The 16,814-nt window shown below is 34.9% G+C and overlaps 1 protein-coding gene across 4 annotated transcripts in view; it reads left to right on the top strand.

The window, feature by feature from the left end:
* LOC128855272 (fasciclin-1) overlaps positions 1 to 16,814 on the top strand; it is a 95,362-nt gene that overhangs the window by 54,305 nt on the left and 24,243 nt on the right. For all 4 annotated transcript variants that reach the window (XM_054090022.1, XM_054090023.1, XM_054090020.1 and 1 more), the window contains exon 9: positions 15,045 to 15,196. In XM_054090022.1, coding sequence (XP_053945997.1) covers positions 15,045 to 15,196 — 152 coding nt within the window. The remainder of the gene's footprint in view (positions 1 to 15,044; positions 15,197 to 16,814) is intronic.

Here is a 16,814-nt window from a genome sequence, read left to right as displayed (position 1 = left end):
TATGTGCGAAAAACGCCGAAACGAAGTGAAGAGGACGTAAAAAACACAATCGCGGCAGTCCGAGATGGCGCTAGTGTTCGATCAGCCTCTAAACAATTTAAAATTCCGTTCGAAACATTACGTGCTCGCGTGATGAATTAAAGAAAAATTCCTAACTTTTATAACATGTGCAGTGTTCATACTCTATAAATAAAAGTTAAAACGTTAATTTCCAAGCCATGTACATTGTTCTTTTCCCCTCACATATAGTGACCTATCGTGCCCCCCGATTTTGAAAATATCGAAAAAAAGTACCTTTGTCTTATTGAATGCAGCTTCCAAAATATTTAGCCAAACATAAGTCAGTATAACCAAAATGTTAGCAGATAAATAACCTTTCAAAATCTTGCTTATTTTTCAAAATCAATGCAAAAACACCGTAGCAAGAGCTCTCCAAAGAAAAATGACCTATCTTACCCCATTCTACTCTACGTGCAATCTATACTAATTATAAAGGTGAATCTGTACGTTGTCCGCGCATCACTAAGAAACGACAACACCAAATGAAGTAAAAATGTTTATACATTCATATTTTCACCCAATAAAGGTTATAGGCATGTTTTTATGATGGAACTCCCTTCCCACAGCCCCAGGCCGCGCCGCCACTCTCATTCTTCACTACTAATCGAATATTTGCTTAAATTGAATCTAAAAAATCTTAGTTTTTCCTATTTCCCACTATTTATAGCACACTCTAGACTTCATAAACCGCATAAGCTGTTCAACTATGACCCAAATGCAAAGTTCAAAAACGGTTTGAGATAGAAAATTAATAAAAATAATTTTGCTTGATATTTTTCTTATTGGTTGTTTTGATTTTATTTAACTAGGCATAGCAACGGTTGCAGGGTATTGTAATATTATGGTTATTAATGAAAATTGATTTTCTATGAAATTATTGTTTGTAATTCTTTTATATACATATCCTAAATCCCTCAAAATTACTCCTACGCGAGCGGGGCCGTGGGTTAAAGCTAGTTCAATATAATTCTATAAATTTCTAATTGTAAAAGTAAAATGAATGGTAAATAGCTTTGAAACTTTAATATTATAGAATACACGTAAACTTACATTTAAATGAAAATAAATGCTATCCATTTTTACACCTAACGGTAATGCTTACTGTACGCGACCGTGTTAATTAAGAGTAAAGCGAGCTGAAAAATGATCTTTGTAGTTTCTTAACTTCCTGTTAAACGGTCAATTCGCGTACCTGATAGGTTCTGACTATTTGTGGTAATTGTCACAGACTACATATAAGCTTTTGGCATTTCAAGCAAAGTAGTGGAAATTGAGAGCAAATTGAGAGCAAATTGAGATTTCATTTTGAGGGGAAGCATATTGTTTCTGTTGGATAAGTTGCTGGAAGCAACTTGAAACTTATGCAAATCAGAAAGTTTAGTAGCACTGAAAAAAGCAAAAAATAAGAAAAAAAATTTAAATATAAATAAAAACGATGAAACTATCAAGTTTTCTGCTCATTTCCTATTTTGAACATTTTTCTTTCTGAGAGAGATAAGATAGCAACTCTCCAGTATTTTGCTCTCTGGAGAATTGGAAAAAGTAAAGAGAGGCGCTTAAAGTGACCCAATACAAAGCAGACATATCGGATTGCCCACACGATACGAATAAATTGGTTATCGTGTTCTCAATAGCTCGTCAAATATATGTATGTATGTGCATACATATGTATATTTAAAACTAGTGAATAAATATCAACGCTGTAGAGCAAAGAAAAGAAACAAATCAGCTGTTTTAAATGAAGAAATCCATACATTTCGGTTGTTTTTTAATAAATTAAAAAAATAAATGTAAAACAAACCATCGACAGAGACTACACTACCAAAGAAGTTGTAATTCTTTTGGACTAAGTTGAAGATCACAAGGGAATTCCGTCGGAACATATTGTATTAAAACAATAATACTAGCAAGGAAAATATGCAAATTTGTCAATCAGCTCTGTCGTGAAATGTTAGTCGCTGCATGAACTGGCTGCTAACATTTCACTACTGTATACTCGTACATTTAACAGACAGCCAATGAAACGAAAATGTGTTTACAGAGCAAGTAAATTTTAGCAGGAAGTAAAGAAAGTGTTTTTTTAGACTTTAGAGATCTCTATCCGTACTAAATATGCACTATTTATTAGGGCCCTTTCCTGAAATATTTATTTGTAGCCGCAGTTGAAGCTCGGTAATTCGAAAAATGATTAGCCACAATGAAGATTTGAGTTTTAATGCTTTGGGATTGACAGTCATACTACTTTATGGTTGTAACAGTATAAAAAATTCCCCATCTGTTTCTGGCGAATGATACTAAAGTGACAGTTGGACGGATATAAATCCGCGTTATTCTGATACACTTTGAATATTAACTTAATATTATATATTTCCAACTATAAAACAATCAAATCAACAAAAAACAATATCAGACCTGTAAAAAAAACTCAGTAAAATTGCTATAAATTCGCTGGTTCAAACCTAAAATGAAGGTTCTGTTCTTCAAGCTAAGACTTTACTGATAATTTCTCTACTCAGTCCGTAGAAGCAAGTGGCAGAAATGACGTGTATATGTTATGGAGAAAGTGCGCAAAACTGTAAGAGTAAAAAGTTATAAAAAATCTAAAATTTAATTACCATAAAACTGCATACCAAAAATCTTTCTAAAAATTCCAAATAGAAACCATGTGCTTTTGGGTATTTTTTAATTTTTGCATACAATTTGAAAATTGAATTCATATAATTTTTATAAGACCATTAAAAAAAACAACGGGAACAAAAGTAGTCAAAAATGGCCAAAACTGATCAAAAATTGATGTATTTCGTTTGTCACAGGCTGTATTTCCGCACTGTTTTTTGAAATCGTTTTACGATCGATAAAGAGAATATTCAACAAAATCTTGTATTATTGTACAAACAAGTATTACGAATGCAGTCAAACTAATGAATTTAATAAATTATTTTCGAGTTATTGTGTTTCAATTGAGCACATTGCTTGTTTTTTTTTTTTGTTTTAGCTTTTTTAAAACGTTTATTGCCCTTTAATGCATTAAATTATTTTCCTAAAATACCTGCGCACAGTTTACAGTTTTGGTCCGACTTGAACCGGCTCGAAAAAAAAAACAAAAAAAAGAAATGAGTTGTCATCAACTTGAACTGGTTTCTCGTACGACCGAAGCGAATGCCCACCGAATAAATTCTGCAATAATATTTAAAAAATACTTGCTATACAAATCAGTTATTACTTATATATTATTTGCATTAATCGCTCTTTAAATTTCATATTTACTTTATATATGTATGTATATCATCATTTGAATTTCAATGCATAACAAAAACAAACAAAACAAAAATTAGAAAAAATTATCTGAAAACAAGAAACAAACAGAATAATTAAATAATAAAAAAACCCCATAGTCTGATTTTACCTCGAACTTGAATTTGCAAATTTGCAATTTTGTAATTCGTTTTCGGTTTGATGTAAAATCAAAAGCAAAATTTTATTTTAAAATAATTTTTAAAATATAAATTTTATTTTAAAAAAATTTTGGGTGCGATGTAAGTATACAAAAATAATAAACGTTGTACTTTTGTTATGAAAAACAATTCTGAGCATCGATCACCCCCACCCGTCATGCACTCGACAGTCGTCTCATATATCAACCAATTTAACGGTCAAAATGTCACGCTCGCTCCACTTTTGGTGTTATGCCTATCAGCAGTGAATTGGCAGAGAGTATTGACAGGAATTCGTTTGAGTATTAGTTATTCTTCAAAATTTCGTAAAAAATAGGGTTACGCTTGCAGAAGTGGAAGCGATAACAGTTATTATTCTCCTATTTCATAGCTCTTAAAAATATCATTTGCCAACACTCATTCACAATGCACATACACATGCATTGAAATGCATCTTCACCTACACAACACTTCAGCATCATGTCGAATTAGAGCAGCTTAAACATTAAAAAACAACTATGTGAAGATTTAAATTTCGCAACCACTCACATAAATTCATATACACTCACAAGCTACTGATCATAGGTTGCAGGAACATTGAAGAAAGCTGCATGGCAGTAGCACTTGCGAATCAAGGTACTACAAGGTCAAAATGCAAGCGAAATGATCCCTGGGAGGAAAGGATATATTCAGTGTTGTTGGAGCGCCAAAGAGGCATTGCCTTATAAGAAGACCTAGAAAAGCCAGTCGTGTGTTTTGAAAGTACTGCTATCTCTGTCTCTCTCTCTCTATTTTATCCTATTTGTTTCTCTCTGTCACTTCTCTCCTTTCCTCCTTGATTTTATACCACTTCCAGAGCTTTGAATACAATCGGCTTTTAGTCTGAGTGTTTTAGGAGTTACCATTCGCTCGGCGCTTCTTGGCTCGCCTTTTCCAAATTTTCCAAAAAATTTCAACCCATTAGGCTGCGGCAGCTACTTTTGACCTTGGTTCTTTGACATAATTGTGTATTAGCTTTCCGTTGGGCACCCCAGTCTGGCCAGACTGGCTTTTTCGACTTTGGAAATGAATTTAACATATTTCTATTATAGCTAACGACTTGAGCTTCCAGGTAGCTTCCTAAAATTTAATTTTTATATCGATTTATGGATATAACCTTTTAAAAAAGACAAAAAAAGGCCAGACCCGGGTGCTCAAAAAAAGGTGTCTAACGGATGGTTAAATACGAATTCTAGCTTAGAAAGATCACACAAAACCAGAGTTCATTCATACTTACGTACATATGTATATACATGCATACTTACATATCTACATAATTAATATTTTCACTGAAAACGCATCGCATTCGATATTTGTAGCTTTAATTACAAAAACTACATACATATATATAATTGGAGGAGCATTTCTTTGCTTTGTGTTCCACTTCAAAATTGAATAGTTTTTGTTCGAATTAAAATTCTCTCACCTTTTATTTAAACCACTCTCTTAAGTACCATCTGCATCAATGTTTACTCCTGACTTTTACTGTTAACACTTATTTGTATACTTTGAGTTTCCCCTTCAGTTGCCTTTAGTTCTTTGCACCGCTAGTTTTCACATGCTCTGCAATTGGTTCCAGCTTCAAGCTTTCCAGACTTTGCATTTCGTTTTGCTATTAAAAAAGCGTTTTATTTAATTTTCTGATTTCCATAAATTGTGCATTACACCCATTTCGTTATCAGACAAATAAAAACAAACAAAAAAAGCACAAAATTGATCCCATCAGCTTTGTACAAATACAAATCAAGCATTGGCATTTCATGTACTACTACATATACGATTTATTATTAGTAAATATTTAGTTTCTCATTTGTTTGATGTGATTGTTGTGATAGAGCAGAAAACGATATTGACTACTGTATTTTCTTTGTACTTTTCTCTGCCGAATGTTTTTTGTTTTGGTTTTTATTTTTGACCTTTTTCGTTTTTGTTGTATGCAACGTTCCGGAATCTCATTCAACAATTCAAACATTTTAGTCCTTTAAGGTAATTACTTCAAACAGTACTCTATGTATAAGTAAAATGCAAAGTCATCAAAATATACTTGCATATATACAATACATAAATATTACATAAAAATACTTATATATATTCACATACATGTACAATACATACACAATATAATCACATGCATACAAACACTGGTGTCTAAAATTAAAGCAACTAAGATCACTTGGCCCAACAAAGGCTTTCGTTAAATTCTTTTATTTTATAGGATTACTTTTCTGTGTATATTAAAAAAACCTATATCTGTTCGGGCTAAATGAAAAAGAACTAAATATTTTTTCGAATAATATTTTTAAACTTCAAGTAATTTATTTTGGTAATTATTTTTGGTTATCGCAGCGTTGCTGCGGTACATTGAAGCCTTCGCCCGTTTGAAAAAAATGTTGGAAATATTTATTTTGACCCCTATGCACTCCGTCTTGTGCTCGTCTGTTTGTAGGCTACAGCTGTCTAATTCACAGATGTAAAATATGATCCACGTACGTCATCATTTGCAAAAAATATACAATAAATTTACCAATAGGATGTACTTAATTACATACTATATATCGAATAAGCTTAAGTTGAAAAAAAAAATTGTTTTCCTCCAATATTTGAAACTTTGTGTTAATATATTATAATATAAATTTTTTTGAGGCCCAAACGCGTAATAGGCTTAGTCAAGTAGTATTATTAACCATTAGACTATATTTTTAGTTGCTTCAGTTTTCGCCACCAGTGCATGTGACTAACTACATAAAACAAAAAAAATATGATATATCTAAAAATTAATAAATTTTACGCATGCAAATGACAAATATTGATAAACATTTGTTTTTGCTTTAAGCGCCTAGATACATAGACACAATTTAAAATTTTAATAAAATTTAGTTAACGCATTTTTAATAAAATTTTAAAGGGAGTTTCAAGCATGGAAAAATGTATTATATTTTGAATTCATTCATCGATGAATTATAAAATCATCCAAGTTAGCTAATGCTGAACTTGCATGCACTTTTAGAAAAATTCTAGGAACCTTAAAGTAAGGCTGTTAAGTCTGAAAACACAAAATCAGATACTCGAAGGAAGAGACACTTCAAGAGGCATATATCATTTATCAAAATTAAAATTTATAAAAAAATGTATAGTGCTTTAAGAGATCAGCCAGACCTCACGCGCGTAGACTAGCTGAGGGATCTCAGACACATAGAGTTTCTTGAGATTTACAATATGTACTCCCTTGGAAAGTCCGATTTCTGGATAAAAGGCATATATTTCCGATGCAAATAGGGTAATAATTGGCTATCCGAAGTAAAATTGTGAGAATAACTTCGATTGTCACGTCATCAGGGATTCGTCCAATCAAGACTGCGTTGATTTTTTTTCGTATATTACCAACACAATGCAAGCTTTTTCGTAAAAAAAATCAGCTGATTCCTTCAAAGACGCTGAGCTTCGTTTAACGGTGCGATTTTGGCCACACCTCTGTATTCTTTAGATCATGCCGCTGTGCCACCAGAGACTTTCGCAACTTGGAAGAAGTCATGGGATCTGCATGACTACGCTCGAAAAAGTTTGAGAGATAACACACGCCACACACTTCAATTCCTCTCGGCGTATGGTGGCAGCTTCTTTGCTGTTGTAGTACATCAAACACACTTCCATTCCTTTCTAGCTTCTATGCTGTTGTCCACTAAGCAAGGAGTTATAGTGCTTGCCTGTTTGCTAAAAGACTGTGACACATCAACACCAATTTTCATATTTCCCCACCAATTCTACCTTCTGTGACTGGAAAATTAGGTGAAATCCCTTACTGGTGCCGCAAACGATTTCATCTGTAGCCTACTTCCCATCATAAAAAAAAAGAAAAACGGATTTCTCTACGCCTTTAGGACTGCATAGAGAGCCGATTTCGAACCTCCTCTACCATTAGAAGATGTAGGTAGTTAACATGTGGACTCTTCAAGCAGTAATTATCATAGACTTTGCTAGGCCACTTATACTATCTAGAGATTCTAAAGTCATACATTTTTGGCTTCTTTCCCAAAGCTATAATTATTACGATAGTTGTCGCTCGTCAAAATTCCTTGTCCTTTCACGTTCGACCTCAACATGTTTAGGGTGCTCCATTCACTCGATTACTCGGTGACAGAAGACTTCCAGCACTTACGAGCTTTCACAGCTAATTGCTATATTTTGACGTCCGGCAAATCGCATCTCTACGATGAACCAGATGAAATGGCCCAATAATTCACTTCGGAGTCACGTTTTAGCAACAAGCAAAAAACTTCGTCCTTAACAAGATTAAAGACCTTAAACTGTCAATGTCTAGACCAATATTTGTATATACAAGTAGGTTATCTATCCACTGAAGTAAAAAATAAGATAATAGTGAACTGATGTTGATAATAATTGAGTCCTATAAGGAGTATATCAAATCTCTTGGGTGTGGAGGTAACATTTCCCTGATCTGGGTTCTAGAACATAGAGTGAAATGTAGTTGCTAATGAGCTCGCCAGGAAGGGGCCGACTGAATTGATCCCAGAGGTATCCTACCCAGACATTAGCATCCCCTTGACTGTTGTCAAAGGGGAACTGCACAACTTAATTCTAAAAAAAACACAAAAACACGGGGCAGATGGAGCTCCATTTCTTCATGTGCTAATAGGTGGCGGACTCAGAAAGTCCTGGAGACTCCACGCCATTCAATTTCCAAACTCGTAACTGTTGTTCTTGTTAATGTCCAGAGTTGGCAGCTAGACGATTAAGATCACAGTGTGCTCTTTTCTGCGACAGCTTGGGGCAGTGCGCCAACCTAATTCCCATCAATCTTCTCCATTACATCAACAGCTCTGGCTGGCTATAGATATCTGCCTAATGGTATCAAAACGGCGCTTTAGTGCTACTTGGGGAGTACCATAGTGGTGCTTCAACCGTTTCAGCGTTAGAGAGTTTAAAGATTTTGAAGAATAGTGGAGATAGAGGCTTTTAGTTTTAATCAGGACACCCATATCGTATTCAGGAGTAGTGTGATTCAAGAGACAGCGATGGGGTGTTGCATGCATGCATTTGTAAAGTAAAAAGTAAAGTTCTGTTTAGACAACTTTTGAGATACAATTTTTTCGCAGTTACATAATTTTCACATTTGTTTTTTTTTTTTTAATTTATAAAGTAGAGTTAAAGTTTTTCTGAAAATATTCGTTGAAGCACGTAAAAACACGCAAAATTTGCATGCGAAGCTGCTTTATGCTCATTTCTTCATACATACGTACATACATACATACATACAGTTAGACAACAATTACAAAATATGCATACAATCGAGAAATGTTTCTTTACGAAAACTACCGTCATAACTCCGATGCGCCGTTTGTTATGGAAAACATTAGAAGAAGAAGAACAAACGCATCAAGAAGGTTCTTCCCAAACCAGAAAGTGCAGTAATGTTTCTATGGACCAATTTTCGAGCACTTTTACTGACGAGTAGCATTTAATGTTCTTTAGTTCAGTGCTTCTTCTGTTTCTTCTCTCCGTAAATTTTCTATCTATTGCATGTACGTATGTATGTAGCGTAGTACAACTTTAAGATTTTGCATTAGTCAAATATGCCAAATATGCATTTTGTCTTGCTTACTACCAACGAATATGCGCATAGTAATAAATAATTAGAAAAGGCAGAACATCAGCACACATACATACATACCTAAGCGTTGCATTTTGTGCGAAACATTTAGGGCAACAGCAACCAAGTACCCTAACACAAATACATTGCACGAAACATATGTACTTATTTCAAAATCTTTAGAACGCCCAAAAACAATAAATAAAAATAAGAAAAAAAATTAATTGAATTTCAATTGATTGTGTATTTTATTGACGTTGTCGGCAACTCGTACGCTGATGGCATCTCTCCGTGCAACGACCTTAAACCTCTAAATGTTTCTGTCGCTGCTCTGCCTGCTCTGTCGTTTGACACAAAATCCAAAACACTACCAAAATCAAAACTCATTACCACAACAATTCGCAAACGCGTAGTTGATGAACGTAAGTATGTACGACATTTGCAAAAAAAACAAAATTAAAAAAAATGTAATAAAAATCCATGTATTATATATCAATAAATCGTATGCTTGAAAATGGAAACAAAATGATAAGAAGAATAAAATTTATACTTGAAGAATGTATTAAATATAGATGTAAACAAATATTATTGTGAAAATATATAATGAAGCCACTTTATCTTAATCAACTAATATTTATAATAAACCTAATATGAACACAAATTAAAAATAAAAAAAGTTTTAATAATTTTGGTTTTACAAAATACTTCTGATTTCTACACCAAATCACATTTTTCAAATAAAACTAATAAATAAATAAATAAAACTAAACCTCAATTTGTGCCTTAAGAACGGTAAAGAATATCCAGATATGTTAACCAGATTACGGGCATTCATGTTTTCAAGTATTTTCAAGATGAAGTGAGAATTATCCCTGTCTGTTAACCCTCGGTTGGGACCCACTGGTCTGACCAGACTTTTTCGACTATGGGCGTGACTTTTACATATTTCTATTATAGCTAACGCTTTATAGCTTCATGCGCTTAGTGCAAACTATGAATCCAGCGGGCCTCAATATAAATGAAGAAACGACGAAGTACATGACACGATCCTTTCATGATAGTCACATCAGAATCGGAAGTTATATTTTTGAGTTCATGCAAGAGTTTAAATGCTTAGGCGTAATACTCAGCACAAATAAGGATAGGCAGCTAACATAACATACTTTGGCCATATCAAACTTATGAAGTCTTCATTGATATCAAAGGAACAAAGATGTACAAAACTATAATAAGACTGGTTCTCACGTGAAATATGGGACCTTAAAGTTAAAGACGTAAATTTACCTATGATACGACTTGAAAGAAAAATTCTTAGAAGAATGCGCCAACCTAAATCCAATCAATCTCCTAAATTATATATGGCTGGCTGTAGATAACTGCCTGTTGGAGGTCTTATAATGGTATCAAAATGTTGCTTCACTGCTACTTGAGGAGTGCCAGACCGGCACTTCAAGCATTTCACCTACCTCCCTACCATAGAAGAATATGCGGTCCTATACGATTAGAAGATGGGACATACCGTATACGGTATAACCACGAGCTCAGTGTTTTACTCGCGGGAGGAAGTGTAACGTGAATTAGAAAGTCTCAAAGATTACGGAGGTATGAACAAGAAAGATCGATCAAAAAGTATTTGAAGCAAACTCCGACGTAGAAGACGATAAACGAAAGATAAAAATCTGACAACATAGATCGAAAGCGGACTGTCGAAAAGAATGGAGGCGTATTGTAGGGGAGGCAATGATCCACCCCGGACTGTATTGCCAAGATGATGATGATTATAGCTAACGACTTGAGCTTCCAGGTAGTAGAAAAAAAATTCAAGAAAAATATGTAGTGTAATCGATGATAGTCAACATTTGAAGTAACGCTTTCGAATTAGAAACCAGGGGCAGATCTTTTGTATGAGGATTACTTTTGAATATTTCGCACCTAATATTGAAAACACAGTAAAACAATAACGAAAATGGCTTTATTGCTTTTCAAAATATTCTATTTGAATACCAATACACATCTGCATTTGCTTAAACCACTTTTCAAAGCATTTTTGCCGCCCAGAAGGGAACACCACTGAAACGAGCTATTTAAAGGCTTCTACAGCTTCTTCAGATGTGGAAAAACGGTAATCTCGTATTTTATTTTTGATGTTGGATAGGAGCCGATGATGTTCTTATGTCGGCCGATACGTGAGAGCTCACACTGTCTTGGTGAAGAATGATTCCTCTTCGGCGGTCGATTTTCCCTAATGCTCTTGGCAAACAAATGGTTGTGTACCCCACAGAATTGAGAGTTTTAAGTTTCTTTAGTGGCATAATCCCGATATTACCCGATTTTCTGAAAAATAACAGGCGACTATTTGCTTTGAGGTGCTTCCTCCGCAAACAACTTTTGTTGGGTTAAGCCCATCTTGGAACACCCATACTGACGATGGTTATTTCGTTTCCGATTTAAATACATAGATCCAAGATTTATCAACTATACGATGTCATAGGCGTGCTTTGAACTACCACGGCTGAATTTGTTAACCATTTTTTACACCAATCGACGCGAATTATTTTTCGGGCAATTGTCAATTTGTTTCGGTACCCAACGAGAAAAAATTTTCTTAATCTCCAAAAATTCATGCAATACATTATGCTGGTTACACTAAAGCCCATTGTTGCCTCTGTATCGCCATATGCTTGCGTTATCAATTGATGCATAACAGCGATTGTTTTTGGCAATGCAACCGTTTTTGGATGGCATTCACGAAATTCATTCGTCAAGGATCGACGGCCCCGTTGAAACACCTTGTACCAGAGCTTCACAGAGGCCAAGTGTGATGCTTTAACATCAAAAGTCGAAGAAGGTTTTTCAAGCTACTCCTGCTTCAATAACCCTCGTTAAAATTCGTACTAAATCACCCCATGAAAATTCCATCACTTGGGTGAGATTAATTTTTCAATTTGCTGAAAAAAGATTGAATAACGCTCGGAGGTATTTTTTTTTTTTTTTTTTTTTTGGCGGTGAGGTTGGGTTAAAAATGCCTTCGCACCATATAGTAACCGTCGCTACTAAGTGTGTGGTGATTCCGCTAAAAATATCCCCCCTCTTCTCTTGGAGTTTTCCCTTCACCCCGGGACTGCTTCCGCATTGCTTCGAGGTAGAGGGCCAAGACGGCGTCCTAAGAAGGACACTTACTTACTCACCCTGCGTCCAGGGTCGCTTGTTTTGAGAAACCTATGCTCAATGCTCTTCAGCATAACTTTCCATTTCGCGCTTCTTTTTTCGGATAATATCCTTCACAAAATTTTTGACGGCATTCCATTTTGCTTCGTTTATCATCATTTTGTCGATAATTTCTTCAGGTGTAAATACACCAATAGCTCGTTGCAGACCTGTTCTCTCTATGTTCCACTTCTCGCATTTAAAGAAGGTGTGATCCGCATCATCATACTCAGTATCTCCATATGTGCAGTTTGGTTGGCTCACTCTACCCATTCGCCACAAATACTTGCGAAAGGAGGTATAAACATCATATGTAAGTTTTTGCTAAAAAATAAATTAAAATTAAATCAGTTAAATATCTACCATGAGCTGCACTTCTACAGATAAAATCCGTCAATCAGTCGATTTATGAATGCCTAACTGTTGAGAACGTCGAGATACCGGATATCGATGTTGAAGGTTGCTCGGTAGCCCTTTGCGCTACAGCAGCAATGTACTCAACAGAACGTCCAGTTTTTGGTCTACCAGTAATTTTTCTAAACTCGACAGAAACAGTTTCTTGAAATGTTTTCCCTAACCTTTGAATTGTCGGCTTATCGGACGATTATTACCACCAAAAAAATCGCGAATTGTATTGTTCTTAAAGATCGACCATTTTCAAAATAACTTTCATCGTGTAAAATTGTACAAGGTGAAGTCGAAAATAGACAAGCCTGCCGTCATAAAAATGTTTTTGATGGCGCCATCTTTTTAATGAGTTAGTGCGTTGAAAGTTACATCCCTAGCTGACTTCCAGTGAAAGTTTGGTGACATTCGGTTCAGTGGAAGCGAAGTTATTGCATCTATGTTTGTCAGTATGTTTGTGTCACCGGTTCAAAATGAGTTTCGAACAAAGAATCGGAGTTGAATTTGGGCTTACGAGATGTTTGCACCCGTTTCATTCCGCACAAGTTAACTGAGGACCAAAAATTGCTCAGAATTCAAAATTCGAAAGACCTCATTAAAGAGCCGAGAAAATTCGAGAACTTCCTTTGCAACATTGTGATGAAACGTGGTGTTTCCAACATGAACCTGAAAATAAGCGTCAAAGTGCCGAATGGAAGGCCCCAGACGATCGAAATCGCATTTGGGGAAATCAAAAATCAAGTCGATGCTCAATTGTTTTTGACGATTCCAAGGGAATTGTCCACAAGGAGTTCGTACAAACGGCCCTAACCGTCAATGCAATTTTCTACCTTGGCGATTTGAAGCGTTCGTTGCATCAATCCACTAGAAATCGCATTATAACCATCAATCACTTACTGTATTGGCCTGATATGGCTCCCTGTGACTTCTACCTATTCGGAAAATAGCGTTTATCCATGAAAAGAAAACGTTTTGCGTCCGAAGAGGCCATCCAAAAGGCTTGTACCGACATCCTGAAGGACGTTCCGGTCAATGACCTGAAACACTTTTTCGAAAAGCTTTTAGATCGCGCAAAACAGTGTATCGAGGCCAGAGGGGACTATTTTGAATAAATAAACTTGAAGTTATCAGAACAAAGCTCGTATCGTTTCGATTTTAACTCAGTCTTTTTTATTTTGGACTTCACCTTGTATATCTGTTTATAGTGCTTCACAAATCTTAAAGATGAAATAAAAAACAGGCATAGTCTAGGAATTATTCACTACTGACATCTAGGCGTCGCTCTTGAATGACCCTTTATTTCCATTTATTATTTTCTTAGTTAAGGCTATTCACCTAAACTAATAATTTGTTGTTTAAACTAATAGTTTATTGAAGCGGGCGGCAAATTGAAACTGCTCTGCAGTTAAATATTCTTAATTTGCTCCTGCTGATAGCTGAACCTTATCTAAAATATATAAGTCTATCACTGGTGTAGAAAACAGCAAGAATTTTTAATACTTTCAATACTTTTTTGACTTTGAAAATTCTTTTTAAGCAAAATGGCATTTACTGAAAAAGTAAAACCAAAAGCTAACGAATTTTTTGAATTAAGTGAATTTTTAATTAACTGTACTTTTCTAAAACAAACTTGATTTACTACAAGAGGTAGTAATAAATTTAAATATATGAAAAAATATCAGAAAAACCGAATTCATCTCATTAAACCCAATTCTCTTGACCCACAGCACGTCGACATCGTCTAACACCTGCACATCACTATATAATAACTATAACTTACAAATACAAATACATACCTTACTTAGAACTATCCACACGCATACAAATGTATAATCATTGATCAGAAACTCATATTTAGTGCAGTTATTCTCGGCATTTCATATCGAAAAATTTATATTTGTACTTGTTCCCCACTTTTTGATCTCTACTGTCGATATTCGTATTTAATACTCATTCACTATAATCCTGCTATAAAATGATGTATATCTTCAAATGCCTATGTATTTACTATATTACTCCTATGTATATTTATGTATGTATGTATAATACTCGTAAAACACATACACCTTTATTTCTCTCTATTTAATTTACAAGTATATAACCACTCATCTAAAAGAATGTATGCTTGTTAGTGTCATATCATAAAGTAGCACCCATATTCCTATGTATGTATATGTATATAGATGATACCATAATCTAAATTTTATGCCAAAAATGCTACATATACTTATATTCATACATATGCAAATGTATATATAAACATTGAATAATTTCTATATTTTTCCGTACAGGACAATGAAAATGGTGCTCTACGCAAATTTTATGACGTAATTATGGATAACGGCGGCGAGGTATTAACAGATATTAGCAACTTAGGCGAGATTACAATTCTAGCGCCTAGCAACGATGCTTGGGAGGCAAAGGATGTACAAAACCTCATAAGGTGATAATTTATACTAAGTGCTTTAAGCTAATAATCCACTGTTTTACTCACTAACTAACGCATTGAGCAACACCTTAGGGTGCTGAAACTTTACTTTTAAACAGCCTAACATGAAATGCGATTATAAGCGTCAAAGTTAATTTTAAAATATTGGGCTGGAGAATAATTTCGCAGCGATTTTACCGAAGAAGACAAAAAAAAACAAAAACAATATTTATATCAATAAGTTAATCAATTATATATTCGCCGTTGCTGTTTACAGCCTCTTCTTCGTGAAGGAGTATGGTTTGACCAAGTCGAAGAAGTCTTTTCAGTCGAATATATAAGGTGAAGTCCAAAATAAACTAGACTGAGCTAAAATAGAAACGACAGGAGCTATAATCTGATAACTTCAAGTTTATTTATTCAAAATAGTCCCCTCTGTCCTCGATACACTGTTTTTCGCGATCTGAAAGCTTTTCGAAAGAGTGTTTCAGATCATTGACCGGAATGTCCTTCAGGATGTCTTTTGTTTTTGGACGACCTGAACGGACCCAAAACGTTTTCCTTTCATAGCCAAATGCAGTTTTCCGAATAGGTAGATTTCACAGGAGCCTTGGAATTGTAAAAACAAATGAGTATCGACTTGATTTTTGACTTCTCCAAAGGCGATTTTTTGGATAGGGCCTTCCATTCGGCAATTTGACGCTTTATTTCAGATTCATGTTGGAAGCACCACGTTTCATCACTAGTTACAATGATTTAAAGGAAGTAGTCGCCTTTTCTCCCCTCTTTAATGAAGTCTTTCGAAAGTTGATTTCTGAGCAATTTTTGGTCCTCAGTTAACTTGTGCAGAATGAAGCGTGCACAGACCTTTTGTAATCCCAAATGATCAGTTAAAATACGATAAATCGATGTTTTGGAGATATTTAACTCCGATTCCATGAATTTCAATGATGATTTCGGTTCATTTTTAATAAATTCAAGAACAATTTCGATGGAGTTTTCGATTATACTGATTTTGGGCGGCCCGTATGTTCATTGTCATTTATGTCCTCACAACCATCTCTGAAACGTGTAAACCACTCATGTACTCTGGCACGATATAGATAATTATCGCCATAAACTTTTTTCATCCATTCAAATGTTTCGGTGAACGTTTTAACGGTTTAAAAAAAAAAATTGATATTACCTCTTTGTTCGAAACTCTTTTTTGTACCGATGATACAAACATACTGACACTTTAGACGCAATAACTTCGCTTCCACTGAACCGAATGTCACCAAGCTTTCACTGGAAGTCAGCTACAGATGTAACTTCCAATGCGCTAACTCACTAAAAAGATGGTGGCATCAAAAACATTTTTTTGACCCCAGTCTTGCTTATTTTGGACTTCACCTTGTAGAGATTTTTGGTGGCCGTGGCATTCTTTTCGAGCATTTCCCAGTGCACCATGCCCTCCTAGTCCCACCAAACATATATCATGATCTTCTTTGGATGAAGATCCGGCTTGATTCTCGACTTTGGCGTATTCCCTGGAGCCACCCACTCTTTCCTTTGTTTCATATTGATTTATAGGCACCATTTCTCATCTTCTGTTACGATTGGGTACAAAATGCTGAAGACGACTTGCTTTGTT

The sequence above is a fragment of the Anastrepha ludens genome, chromosome 2, assembly GCF_028408465.1.
Source record: "Anastrepha ludens isolate Willacy chromosome 2, idAnaLude1.1, whole genome shotgun sequence".
NCBI classification, from domain to species: domain Eukaryota; kingdom Metazoa; phylum Arthropoda; class Insecta; order Diptera; family Tephritidae; genus Anastrepha; species Anastrepha ludens.
This window is presented reverse-complemented; position numbering and strand designations above follow the sequence as displayed.